Here is a 14,724-nt window from a genome sequence, read left to right on the forward strand (position 1 = left end):
CTGGTGGCTGTGAAGAAATGAAACAAACTAATGCTTTCAGGACAATAAAGTCCCAGAGGAACATACAAATAATCCTATTTGACTAGTCAATTCTGGCCTGTAAGCAAATGTTCTAGATAAAATGACCCTGATAAAAAGAAACCTCCCAGGGTCAAGTCTCATTCCTAGAAGACATTGCCTGGGGTCAGAAAGCACAATGTGGAGCAAAGGGACAGCCAACAGCCTGCTGGCCCCTTGAGGCAATTCAGGAACAACAGGAGTTGGTAGAGCCAAAGAAGGGCTTGGCCCTGGGAATTGCTGAACCTACTGCTGAATGTTGGGAAAGGAGGTTGGTCCAAGGCCAGGATGGCTAGGGCTACCTGATTTACAACAAGTCTGACAAAGAAAGAGTTAGGGGGGGGGAGATTGAGCTGAACCTGAAAGAGTAGGTCAAGTTATGTCAAGTACAGATCAAGTACCATTTCATGTAGAGGACATGGGAGGAAGCTGCACTGTGGGGAGGGAGGAAGGGATGCTCAGAGAATAGCTGGGGATCCAGCCAGCTTATGCAGGATAAAGGCATTCCCCAATCGTTGCTCCCTGAAGAGTGGGGTCTAGCCTGGAACTTCTGAGCTCACTCTGTACCCAACCCGCACCTCCTAGTAGCTGGGACAATACCAGGTGTACACTGCTGTACCCTGCTGGAAGCCACTTGTTGGTTCCTGGCTACTCAGCCCCAAAATAACCACACAGAAACTGTATTAAGTAAATCACTGCTTGGCCCATTAGCTCTAGCTTCTTACTGGATAACTCTTACATAGTAATTTAACCCATTTCTATTAATCTGTGCATTGCCACAGGGCAATGGCTTACCAGCAAAGTTTCGGCACCTATCTCCAGCCGGACTACATGGCTTCTCTCCGACTCTGCCTCCTTTCTCTCAGCATTCAGTTTAGTTTTCCCCACCTACCTAAGTTCTGCCCTATCAACAGGCCAAGGCAGTTTCTTTATTCATCAATGGGATTCACAGCATACAGAGGGGTATCCCACCTCAGTACCCAGCTGCTTACAAGTGCTGTGGGACAATGGCCTGTACCCTGTAACTTGTATTTTAAATAAATGTTGATTGGCCAGTAGCCAGGCAGGAAGTATAGTTGGGACAACCAGGCAGGAAGTAGAGGCAGAGCAATGAGAATACTGGGAAGAGGGAAGTTTCAGTCTGCAGGGTAAGCAACATGTGACTGCCTTGCCAAAAAAGGTATCAAGTCATGTGGCTAACACAGACAAGAATTATGGACTAATATAAGTTATAAGAATTAAGAAACCTGAGCTACTAGGCCAACCAGTTTATGATTAATGTAGACCTCTGTGTGTTTATTTGAGACTAACCAGCTGTGGAACCTGGTGGGACAGAAACCTCAGTCAACAAAGAAATGGAAACACTTGAATAAAAATAAAAATGGAGAAGAGGCTGAAAAGATGGCTCAGCAGTTAGGAGCACTGGCTGCTCTTCCAGAGGTCCTGAGTTCAATTCTAAGCACCTACATGGTGGCTCACACCATCTGTAGTGAGATCCAGCGCCCTCTTCTGTCCTGCAGGCATATATGTGGACAGAGCACTGTATATATAATAAAGAAACAAATAAATAAATCTTTTTAAAAAATGGAAATGGAGAGGGAGGGGGAGGGGAGCAGGGAATGGGGGGAGGGGGAAGGAAAAGGGAGGTGGGGAGGAGATAGAAATTTTTTTTAAAAAGAAAAAAAATGGAAATGGGTTGAAAAACCATGATCGCTCATAAGGCTATGAGGGCCTGAGCTCTGTAGACAGTTTGTCTACAAGAGTCTAACTAAGAGCTATTTAGGATGTTGCACTGTTTTTTCTTTTCCTTCCTTATTCCACTATGGGCTTCCGGGTTCCTCCTAGTGTGGATTATTCACTGTCCCTCTCTTGGGTGCCTGCAGGCCCTGCTTGTGAACCAGCTGTGTGGACAGGAAGATCCGAAACAAAGCATGACCAAGCCCAGAAAGAAAAAGGCTTACTCCATTCGGTGCCTTGAGCCACAGCCCCCTCGGCTGGGATGGGGCTTGACCTTCCTCTACTGGAAACCGGAAGACCAGGAGGAGTGTACCTCCATCTCCAGGGTACCACCTGTCTTACGCTTCAGCCCACAGCACTGCGAGCATATCAAGAACCAGTATGTGAAAAAGGCAGCTGCCGACCTTTCCTTCTCTGAGGACGTGGGGTGGCAGCGGGGACTGCCCAGCATGCCTTTCAATCAGTACAGTTTTGAGCACGTCTACAACACGGATGATATCATTCCACCACTACAGGCCAAGAAGACCCACACCGAGAAACGTGCCTACACCAGGGCTCTGCGTGCCTCAGAGCTCTTGGCAGGAGACAACCCCAATTTTGTGAAGACACAAAGCCCTGTGGGTTCTAAAAAGATACCGAAAAAACCAAAGCCCAAAGGCCTGGACCAGAAAGCATCTCCCCCACGTCCCCGCTATTCCTGCTTGAAGCCAGATATGCTGGAACTGTCACCGTCTCCAGATGAGAGTCTGGAGGAAAGGGAAACCTGGCTTCCACCTGGGGAGAAGGAAGCCCGAGGCTGGGAAGCCATCGTGCTGGAGAAGCTAGACAAGCGCACAGCGCGCTGGATCCAGAACAAGCGTCCTCCGAGGCCTGGGCAGTCGCCTAACAAATGGCAGAGCTTTTTGCGCCAGCAATACGACTGGAGCCATATTCGGGATGAGCTCATTTCAGAGAGTGACCTGGAGCTCCTCAAAAAGCTGGAGGCAGAAGAAACAGCGGAATTTGAGGGTGAACATGTGACCCCTCCCCCCAAGGAAGTAAAGAAGCCTGAGCTGCTGCTTCCTGTTTTCTACAGGTAGGCTGGCCTCAAGTGGGCCTAGTGAAGTGGTCCATGGTTCTACTTCAGGAACTCTCCATAGGCTCCTTATTTGATATCATCGTGTCTTCCCTGGTGCCGGTGATCAAAGCCACCCCTTGCACTTGCTGGGCAAGTACACTACCCCTGGCTACACCCCAGCCCACACTCTATACTTCAGAACATCATTTCCCGTCAACCTCTCCTTCACCACCACCACCAGCTTTCTGAGGTCTCCTCCCAGTGAGGTTTCTAAGCCTCTACACTGCTGACATTCTGGGTTGGACACTATTCTATCCTAAGCGGCTGTCCGGTGCTGTGTAGGATGTTAGCAGCCTCTCTGGTCTTCACCCACTAGGCACCAGGAAGACCCCTACTGTTACAAGGATATCTCGGTTGTTACCACCAAAGATGTCTCAGACACTACCAGATATCTCTGCAGGACACACCCTGTTCAGTCACTGTCTTAAAGGGTTCTGTTCCTAGCCTCCAGGAAGTAAGCTCTCAGGCTGACATCCAACTCAGTAGGGCTCCAAGAAAAGTATTTACATTGACAGTGAGAAGGGCAGAGGGCTCCCGACACCGAGTTGGTCTGCTTCACTTTGAGTAAGACTCCCTGACACCAAACACAAGCAGACTCAGGGCAGAGAAGCAAGCGATCCGAGAGGAGAAGGTGACCCATCTCTGATTGCTTCCTTTCGTTCCCAGCTAGTGGGAAGACAGGAGCTATTGAAATCTCCCTGACATCTAAATGGGACCTATTGGACAAAAATGAGTTGATTTTTTTTGTTATTGCTGATATTTCAGTTAGTCTATGGAGTGATGGGAATATAATAATTATTTTTTTAAAAAAAAGGGCAGATGTGTCCACCTAGTGAACAGACAGAATTCCCACACAGATTCATCAAGGTAAAGAGAAGGCAGTTTCCCTTCCCCAAATCCATGCACCTTCTAAGGGAACCAGTGTTAGCAGACTGCAGATTGGCCATGGTGGTACATGTCTTTAATCCTAGCACTTGGGAGGCAGAAAAACAGGAAGATCACAACTTTGAGACCAGCCTGGGCATGAGATCCCAAGTTCTGAGGTTGAGGTGTGTGCCACCACTGCCTGGCTTCTATGATTAATTAGTAGCTAGCTCCGCCCTCTGACTTCCAGGCAAGCTTTATTTGTTAGAGCACCAATAACATAGCACAGGCGTGGCTTCACCAGTGGAGGGTAGCAGGGTGGTTGAAGATAGGCTCTTCCAGAGGCTTCCTATTCAGATGGCGCCACAGAGGGAAGAGCAGTCATTAGGCATACTTATCTAGATGTCTCTATGTCAAAGAGCTTCAGGGGGCTACGGGGAGTCACGGACCCCTATGGAAAGGTGCGCATCTCCCACTCTGCACTTTTTCTCTTTCTCGCCACTGCCAAGATTACCTGGTTACTCCTCCTTACAAGTCCAGACAGCTGAAATGCTGCCTGGCAACATGACGGCCGAGGGGATCAAAGAAGAGAAAAGCAACTTCCAGCCTCCACCTCAGAACCCCTTCCGGCAGGTGAACCCCAAAGCTGGAGAGTTTGCTTACTCTACAGACAACACCTTTGAGCAAGAGATTTACTTTGGTAAATACTCCAGGGTGGGGGTATGGGCCAAGGGAGCAAGGGCGTCATGGGGCAGAATAGTAGCAAACGGGGGCAAGAGTCTCTGGGGGCTTCTCCCTGCTAGTACAGGATCTGTGGCAGGGGTATCTAGTGGGGAGTAGACATTTCTTTTGTCTGCCTCCCTGTCTCTCCATCTTACTAAGGAGTGGAGGACGGGTTTGTAACATGAGTCAGTTGACTTTAGGAACACCCTGTTCTTCTGTCTACCCTTTCCCCACTTTTAGATACCTGCCCTTCCTCCCCAATTGGCCTGCTGTGTTTTAAAAAACAAACAAAGCAAACAAACAGGTTTGGAAACAGGTAGATTTATTTAAATATTGGCTTGATTCCTTCCTAGTAGCCTTCAGCAAACTACATAGTCACAATACCCACCACCACCCCGCACAGCCTAAATATGACACTTACTTGTAAGGCAATGCTAACAAGAATGTACTTTTGGTGCAGCAGACAAAGCATCTGCAGAGCTGCACAGTGCTTAGCACATGGAGGGTTTTCATGACTGCCCCATTACCCCCTTCCTTCCACCCTGCTAACCTTCCAATGCCCAGCCTTGTAGAACATGTTCCAAGCTGTTCCTTCTTTACCAGTTCCATCTTGCCCCTACACTGCCATGGTCTGAGTCTTAAAGAGCTTAACAGAACTATCATAAGGGTTTCATAGCTGGTGGGGTTAATTAAGTGCCCCTTGTTTAGTGTCTAGCACCACTTAGAAATTAGTTTCTGCTTTACCAGCGGAAAACACTATCTTTGGCTCTCCTAGGTCTTCACAAGGCTTCCCTACGAGGCTACTAGCTGTGACATTTCTGAGCAACAACTACCCTTTAACAATGTCCCAAGGGCTTAGATTAGGGGGAAAGGAGGGGCTGGTCACTCATTGCATCTATCTTCATAGACGGAGTGAAGATTGTTCACCAGATTGGTGGGAGGAATGACCAAATTGTCTTGGAAAACCTCAATCGGTATGACAAGCACCTAACTAAGATCTTCCCAGAAAGCCCTGAAAAGTGGAGCTTCCAGCCTGTCCCTGAAATACGTAAGGAGCATGATCAGAATGCTAGTGACGGGGGAGTGGGAAAGTGAAGCTGTTTCTTTAAAGTCATGGACACCAACAATGACCAGGGCACTCCCTTCCTAACAACCAAAAATGATCTCGGAACATTGTAAACTACTGATTGCAAGATGGTAGAACTTGGGTCCCGATGAAATCTGGTATTAGGTGTAAACACACGGCTTAGGGTAAGTACCAACAAGACCGGTGCATTCTCATGTATTCTCAGTGCTTCCACAGGACGCTCATCACACCCCTCACCCACCTCCGTGTCCCTGGCTCCAGCCCCTCCACCTCATACTCAACTCATCCTGCCTCAGCCCTGAGGGTCTTTGATTTTTTTCCCATTTTTCTTGGTATGTCTCTGTGTGTAGTGATGTGTGTACATGTATGTGTCAGTACCCAAGAGTAGGCACATGTGTAGAGGCCGGAAGCTAATGCTGGAAATCCTCCTGTCTATGTGTTACTTTCATTGGTTAATAAAGGAACTGCTTTGGGCCTATAGCAGAGCTGTAGGGAAACAGAGCTAGGCGGTGTGGGGGGGAGAAACTAAACAAAATGCTGGGAGAAAAAAGGGCAGGGAGAGACACCATAGAGCACCCAAGCACCCAGAATCAGACACTGGGAATTTTACCCGGTAAGCCACTGCCACGTGGTAATACACAGATTAATAGAGATGGGTTAAATTAATTTATATTTAGCCAATAAGATAGCCAATAAGAAACTAGAGCTAATGGGCCAAGCAGTGATTTAATTAATACAGTTTCTGTATGATTATTTTGGTTCTGGACAGCCAGGACAAAAAAGCGGCCTCCTCCTTCCAACAGTCTTCCTCAATTCCTCTCCATTTTATCCATTGAGCCAGGGGCTCTCAGTTGACCCCAGGTATCACCAATAGTTTGTCAGGCTAGCATAGCTGTTTTCAGAAGAGCTCCTGTCTCAGCTTTTTAAGTGCTGGGATTCCAGTCAGGCTGCCACACCTGCCTTTCAGTTGGGTGCTGGAGATTCAAACCCTGGGCCTCACATTAGCATAGCAAGTGCTTTGTCCCCTGAGCCATTTCCACAGCTCTTTTTTTTTATGTATAACATTTTTCATTTTCTAAGACAGATGTGACCAAGAAACAAACTTCTAAAACAAAATGCACCCATCTTCTAAGAGACTGTCTGATTCCTGATTCTTTGTCCCTTCACTGTTCGGGTGGGCTCTCTGGAGCTGAGCATGTAGCTAGTTGTATTAGTCACCATTCTGTTACAGGCAGACACCATGGCCAAGGCTGCTCTTACGAAAGGGTTTAATTGGGAGCTTGCTTACACTTTCAGAGGCTTTCTTAGTCCACTACCATCATGGCTGGGAGCATGCACATACACGGTGCTAGCAGTAGCTGAGGGCTACATCCTGGTCCACAGGCTGAAAAGGAGTGGGTTGGTTTGGGCTTTTGAAACCTCAAAGCCCACCCCCAGTGGCAGACTTCCAACAAAGCCATACCTACACTAACAAGGGCATGCCTCCTGATCCTTCTAATCCTTTCAAACAGTGTCACTCCCTGGCAACTAAGCATTCAAATATATACGCCTATGGGAGACATTCTTTTTATTTTTATTTTTTTTTTAAATTATATGCATTGGTGTTTTGTCTGCATGTATGTGTGAGGGTGTCAGATCCCCTGGAACTGGAGTTACAGAGAGTTGTGAACTGTGGGGGCTCTGAGGAATTGAACCTGGGTCCCCTGGAAGAGCAGTCAGTGCTCTTAACCAATGAACCATCTCTGCAGTCACTAGGTGACATTCTTATTCAAAGCCCCAGACTATGTACAGCACCTGCAAGCATGTCCAAGTCCCAGGTTACATAGTTACATCGTGCCTCCTCACTGCACAGCTTACAAGCTCAGGAAAGGAGCCCAGCGTTGGATTGCTCTGCCCACCCAGGTCAAGGGCCTTCTGCTGCAGGTGGGCGAGAAGGACGCGCCTGTCAAAGCTAGGAGAGTGAAGAAGCAGGCCCAGCCCGTGAAGGAGGGTGTGACTTGGGAGCTGGCAGCTCTGTGGAGGATGCTGCAGGAGTGGAAGGCTGCCTGGGCACTCAGTAAGTGAAGGAAGGGCCTGAAATAGTGGATCTTTGTGTGTGCTCCCCAGCCTTGAAAACTCCAGCTGTCTGGCCTCATTTGGGGGTGTGGCTAAGAGCCTTTCAATCAGCAGAGCGGGTGAACATTATTACATCTATGCTAGATTCTTTGTTCGTTTGTTTGGGTTTTTTTGTTTGTTTGTTTTTTTTGTTTTTTTGTTTTTGGTTTTTTTTTTTTCTTTTGAGACAGGGTTTCTCTGTAGCTTTAGAGCCTGTCCTGGAACTAGCTCTTGTAAACCAGACTGGCCTCAAACTCACAAAGTTCCTGCCTCTGCCTCCCAAGTGCTAGGATTAAAGGCATGTGCCACCACCCGGCTATGCTGGATTCTTTATGCATAGGCAGGTACGTGTGGGAACTTCAGTAATGCACGGGAACTCACTGTGCTGAAGGCTTTCTGACACCAGGCTTTTGCAGGAAGCAGTTCTTTGAGTGCTAGCACTGTCTGTGGGATTTTCCTCAAACACAGAGCCACAGGCATCCTGGAGCAGAGCATTTTATATGTTCTTTACCTTCTGAATGGATGGCTACTTTAGATTACTCGGCAGTGAAACAAAACAAAAACAAACAAACAAACAAAAGCTGAGGTGGAAAGGGAAGGGAAGGATGAGGAACAGCTGGTTGCAGATGAATGTGGTGGAGTTGTAGCACACTTGTGAACGCGGACCAGCCCACATGGCTGTTCCGTTTTTCTTTTCTTTGGCTCTTGGGGGCCCCTACCATAACCACACTGAGAAAACTACACAGGCAGAGACCGTGTCTTACGCATGTCTGAAACATGCTGGATAAATGACTCGTGACAGGAAAGACAAAGGATATTGCCCCAGCGTAAGATATGCAGCTATCAAAATAAACTGCAGATAACTATAGAATTCAGTTGTAAAAATGAGGTTATCATGAATCTACTTTCCCTCAGAGAACTTTAGATAGAAGGTTTAATGCCTCTACCAACTGAGAACCTCTTCCTTCGCTGTTTTGTTTGTTTTTGTGATGGGAGACCTACTATGTCCCCTAGACTGGTCTTGAACTCATGTGTTCATGCAGTCAGTTTTTCTTTGGGACCACCAGCCCCCAAGAAATGACATGAAGACTTATTACTATTTATGAAAGTTTGGCCTTTAGCTTGTTCTCATCTAGTTCTTATAATTTAATCTGCTTTTATTAATCTACAGTCTACCACAAGGCTCTTTATCTCTTCTCCATTCTGTATGCTCGATTCGTGTCTCACTGGTGAAATCCCCTTTCTTCTTCCTTGAGTTCCTTTCTTGGCCCAGAAGTCCTGCCTATTCTCTTCTGCCTATCCACTGGCCATTCAGCTCTTTATTAAACCAATCAGAAGGCACTTTGGCAGAGACACATCTTTACAGTCTGCAAAAAGGTTCTCCCACAACAATTCATGATCCTCCTGTTTTAGCCTGAGTGACCGTGTGCCACCAAAACCAGCCAACCACTACATTTTATTCCCCATTTGTTTTCCATGGAAAGTTGTTTAAGTAATGAGCAATGGCATATAAGATGAGATTGGGGGAAACTACCTGAGAAGTGTATGAATCACCACAGGAACAATTTGCCAGAGGAGCCTTTCTCTGAATTCTTTATTCTGACCTAAAGTGTCTCTTGTATTGTCCTAGGGAAAGGGACTTCTTGTCTGCCCATTTATTGCACAATATCTAACCCTAACTAGATGATTCTCTTTACACTCTTCTTCTATGACTTAGTTATTGAATGGCATCATGAGACAGTGGAAAACCTATTGCGGGGCATAGTAAACATGTATGACGACATGAGGATCCAGGCCATCGTCACATGTGCTACTGCTGCTTTGGAAAGGCGCCGGATTGCCCCTGGCGAGCAGGACTCAGGTGAGAGCTAGGACTCAGAGGCTTAGAAACATCTGAACTGAGAGAGACCTTAGAGATCGCTTGAGTTCATTTTCCAATGTAGAAACCAAGGCCTAGAGTCTGCCCGGACAGCCACGCCCAGCCCTGGATTCCAGTTCAGTGCCGTGTGTTAAGCTCAGGGCCTCTTGCACACTGAGCATGTCCTCTACCCCAGGGCTTTCTGTATTACACTCATTGCATTTGTTTATTCAATGGCTTGCACTGAGGACTATATTTTCCTACCTTGAAATCTCATAATAGTAAAAATCCTAATGGCTGGGGGCTAGTGAGATGGTTCAGTGATTATGGCCACTAGCTGTTCTTACAGAGGACCCAGGGTCTGTTCCCACCCACATGGCAACTCATAACCATCTGTACTCCTGTCCCAGAGGATCTGACGTCCTCTTCTGGCCTCTATTGGCACCAGGCACACACATGCTACATATCCATTCAGACAAAATATTCATATAGAAAAAATAAAAATCTTAAACTATGAGGGCTGAAGGTGTAACTCGGTGATGGAGTGTTGGCCTGGAATGCAAAGTCCTAGGTTTGAGGCTCAGCAAAGAAAGGTAGGGAGGGAAAGGGGTGAAAAAAAATTACATAAGCGAATTTGATAGCTTTTATATCTTAAAAATGAGTTGGAAATTTCCCCAGTTTTACAGATGGTTTGTAATCTTTTAGGGAAAATAATGCCAACAGCCTTTCTCTTTACTAGCAGTAGCAGGTGCTCCTCGAGTCAACTATAACCTCCCAGTGATGACATGCTAGACTGGAACCCCTGCCCACTCCTCCGCACTGCATATGCCTTCTCAGAATCATTTACCTTCCCTGAGCTGGAGATATCCCAGGCTCACTCCATACTCAGAGTTGGGTAGTAACTGCCTGCTTACGCTTCTGCTATTCCTGCAGCTAAGGTTGGGAACTGGCCTTACCTCTTCCTGCTTGTCGGGTTTTTAAAGGGTCATCCACTTATTTCCTATTTATTGACTTCAGACATGGGCATTCCCCTAGGTGTTGCTATCTGGTGGCGCTGGGTCACAAACCTCATGTATGCTGAGTTAGCACTCTGCCAACTGAGCTCCAGTCCAGGCTCCTCCAGGTTCTCCATGTTTGCTGCTCCCTCTGCTGGGCAAATCTGCAGTGTGCGGCACCTGACAGATACGTTCTGAGAGACTTGTCATACATCCCGCCATTGTACAGACATGAGAAATATTTACATGAAGACAGCGCCAGTGTCACTAGAAGACACCTCTTATGGGACCACTGTGGTGTATATGATCCATCACTGACTGGAACGCCATTATATGGCACTTGACTGTGACCCCTTTCACAGGTCCTACACATCTAGATTTATGTTTTTTATTTCTTTTTTAATATTTATTTATTTACTTATTATGTATACAATATTCTGTCTGTGTGTGTGCCTGCAGGCCAGAAGAGGGCACCAGACCTCATTACAAATGGTTGTAAGCCATCATGTGGTTGCTGGGAATTGAACTCAGGACCCCTGGAAGAGCAGGCAGTGCTCTTAACCTGTGAGCCGTCTCTCCAGCCCACACATCTAGATTTAGATCTTATTACTTACCCAAATAAAGTAGCGGGTTTTTTTGTTTGTTTGTTTTAATACTCAGTATGTTTTTTTCCAAGGTAGGGTTTCTCTTTATAACAGTCCTAACTGTCCTGGAACTCACTTTGTAGACCAGGCCGGCCTCAAACTCAAAGATCCACCTGCCTCTGCCTCTCGAGTGCTGTGATTAAAGGCGTGCGCCACCAGCACCAGGCTCAGTAGACTTTTATTTGCTCACCTGAAATGCAAAACTTTCCAATCTATATCCCTTCATTGACTATCCCTTATTTCCAATCTATATCCCTTCATTGACTATCCCTTATTTCCAATCTATATCCCTTCATTGACTATCCCTTATTTCCAATCTATATCTCTTCATTGACTATCCCTTATTTGAAATGCTTAGGATCAGAAAAAAAAACTGGATTATTTCCAGATTTTGGAGTATTTGAATATACATGAATTATCTTGAACATGAGACTGATCTAAACATGAAAGTTATTTGCATTTCATATGTACTTTATATATGTAGCCTAAAGGTAATTTCATATAATACTTATACTGTGTCCACATTTTTTTAAATTATTGTTTTGTTTTTCGAGTCCGGGTTTCTCTGTAGTTTTGGAGCCTGTCCTGGAACTAGCTCTTGTAGACCAGGCTGACCCCAAACTCACAGAGATCCACCTGCCTCTGCCACTCGAGTGCTGGAATTAGAGGCATGCACCACCACTACCTGGCTTGTGTCCACATTTTTACTGAGCCTGCCACGTTAGGTGTGGATATCCCACTTGTGATATCGTGTCTGTATTTGGAGCATTTGGAATTTTGGATTTGGGAATCAAGAGTCTTTAACTAACATGTTCTGAACAAATGGCATAAGGGCGTACAACTTAAGTAAAACAAACAACAGATGGACTAAGTGTGGAAGTATATGCCTACAATCCTAGCACTTGGGAGGTAGAGGCAGAAGGATGGGGAGTTCAAGGTTAGCCTGGGCTATAAGAGACCCTCAGAAACAAAACAAACTGAAAGCACAAAATCCGAGTCACGGCTCTACTGTTTCTTGGGATGAGACTTGTGGGCAGAGATAAGAACTCTTTTCTGGAACCTGGCAGTGATGGCACACACCTTTAATCCCAGCACTTGGGAGACAGAGGCAGGGATCTCTGTGAGTTCAAGGCCGGCCTGGTCTACAAGAGCTAGTTCTGGGACAGGCTGCAAAGCTACAGATTTCTCTCTGTCTCGGAAAAGCAAACAAACAAACAAACAAAAAAAAAAAACCTCTTTCCTCCTGATTAAGAATTTAAACCGAGTGCCCATCTTCTCCCCTGAGTTTCTGTTTAGTTTTCACTCAGTGCTGGAGACTGAATCCAGCACCTTGTGCCTTCAAAGCAGGTGCTCTGCAACTGAGTTAAAAAGTTTTCCTGTTTATAGGCAAAAACTCTTATGGCAAAAATAAGCCCCAGCTGATAAATCCCATCAGAGCTGGAAAAACTACCAATGAAAGACAAACTAGCCGACCAACAGTCTACTTTGGGCTTCCTGGATGCCTTATTGTACACATGCCCTCCATGGCCCTAGAACTTTACCTATGAAGCTAAGAGATATCATACTCAAGGAATGTAAATTCATCCAGAGTGAAGCTATGGAAGGCTTCAGGAACCCCAGACAGAGCCTGGAGAGATGGCTCAGCAGTTAAAGGCACTGGCTGTTCTTCCAGAGGACCTGAGTTTGATTCCCAGCACCCACATGGTAGCTCACAACCACCTACAGCTCCAGTCCCAGACCTTTCTGGCCTTTGCAGGCACTGCAAGCACGTGGTGTAGACATATAATCAGGCAAAATACCTAAAATAAAAATAGAGGCTAAAGCTGGGCGGTGGTGGCGCACGCCTTTAATCCCAACACTCGGGAGGCAGAGGCAGGCGGACCTCTGTGAGTTCGAGACCAGCCTGGTCTACAGAGCTAGTTCCAGGACAGGCTCCAAAGCCACAGAGAAACACTGTCTCGAAAAACCAAAAAAAAAAAAAAAAAAAAAAATAGAGGCTAAGAAAAACATTTGAACAAAGTAAAAAAAGAATGCCTGACATCGCCACCCTGACAAGCTTGTACTTACAGCAAGTATGAATTTAGTTAAATCTAAAGGACTGCCTGCCAGGTTCTGCAAACTCAGAATTGAAATGCTGTATTAGACAAGGAGTAAATAGGTTGAATTTATTTACTAAAATGTGTGGTGGAAGTTACTATAGCTTTGGCTTCAGTACTGGAGACCAGATGACAAAGGACTGGAAATTGGTATATCAGCACCTGGATCCTTTGCGCATAAAATCCTGCCCATTGTAGAGCATCAACTGGCTTGTGATTTAGTAAGCCACAGACATAGAGTGGACGTTGTTGGTAAGGATGTTGTCTGAGAGAAAAGCAAAGGTCTGATGCCCTCTTCTATTGCAGAACCAGTTATTCCAGACTTGCCAGAGGTCCTCCTGCCTCCTCTAGAGGCCGCTCTGTCTGACAAGAATCCCAATGTGAGGATGGCAGCAGCAATATGCCAATATGCCATACAGTCACACAATCCCACTGCCCGGGACATCATGCAGACTGCCCTTGTGAAGGGTGAGTAACTCGCTGACCTGGCATAGGGGATAGAGGCTACGTCACTATCAGCTTTCCCAGCCCTTTCCTTTTCCTATAATGCCGAGATGTCCACTACAATTGGGTTTAAGCGTCTACTCGACACATGGAGACATTAGTTCTTTTGAGTAGTTTTACAAAACCTGGACTGAGCTTTAACAGATGCATTCTATTTACCATGTCCTAAAGATGGATGAACTTGAGATGTTATCTTAACTAAAAGACAATTACCTAGTCTCCTCCATGTGGAAATGTAGAAGAGTGATTACTAGAGATTAGGGTAGGGAGCAGAAAGATAGGGTGAAGGCAAGTGGATTTGACCAATGCAATGCTGTATGCACGCATTGAAACAGCACTCCAAATCCCGGTTAACAATACAAGTAATACATGCTGGCCGATAGTTTCAGGGCTAGACTTCTAGCACAAGGGTAGTATGATTGCCCAACACATTAAGACCCAGAATTTGATCCCTAGTACCAAAAAGTAAATACAACAATACATAACATTTTATTATTGAAAAGACAGCATAACAATAGTTAAGTACATTTTGAAAGTTTTTTTTTAATCACCTCCTGAACACATCATGCTTCCATTTCTGCACAGTACCACCTAGGCATTATCATACTGGAGCTAACAAGGCTGTCAGGCGAGGCCACTGACCTGTCTGGAGATGAGTTAGCTGCTCCTTGCCTTAGCACGGGAAACTGTTTGGCTGGTCTGGCCTTCTGTATATGAACAATCCACTGCTTAATTCATCTGTTTTAGGAAGGAACTTCCTCCCAAGCCTCCTTAGCCTTCCCCATCTCCACAGAAAGAAACAGCTGCATTTCTTAGCTATGTCGGAAGTGTTACCCAAGAGGAGCTTGTAATGTTTTAGTCGAGCCTCATGGCACACACCTTTAATTCTAGCACTTGAAAGGTGAAGGCAAGGGGATCAGAAGTCAAGGTCAGGACCGGAGCTATAGC

At 46.0% G+C, this 14,724-nt stretch overlaps 1 protein-coding gene across 1 annotated transcript in view; it reads left to right on the top strand.

Annotated features, from left to right (window-relative positions):
• The window catches only part of Heatr4 (HEAT repeat containing 4), a 37,025-nt gene that overhangs the window by 5,735 nt on the left and 16,566 nt on the right, over positions 1-14,724 (top strand). The window contains exons 2-7 of the mRNA XM_075948237.1: positions 1,941-2,869; positions 4,285-4,475; positions 5,406-5,546; positions 7,438-7,641; positions 9,397-9,540; positions 13,579-13,740. Coding sequence (XP_075804352.1) covers positions 1,989-2,869; positions 4,285-4,475; positions 5,406-5,546; positions 7,438-7,641; positions 9,397-9,540; positions 13,579-13,740 — 1,723 coding nt within the window. The 5' untranslated portion in view covers positions 1,941-1,988. The remainder of the gene's footprint in view (positions 1-1,940; positions 2,870-4,284; positions 4,476-5,405; positions 5,547-7,437; positions 7,642-9,396; positions 9,541-13,578; positions 13,741-14,724) is intronic.

The sequence above is a fragment of the Microtus pennsylvanicus genome, chromosome 14 (genome assembly GCF_037038515.1).
Source record: "Microtus pennsylvanicus isolate mMicPen1 chromosome 14, mMicPen1.hap1, whole genome shotgun sequence".
Lineage (NCBI taxonomy): Eukaryota > Metazoa > Chordata > Mammalia > Rodentia > Cricetidae > Microtus > Microtus pennsylvanicus.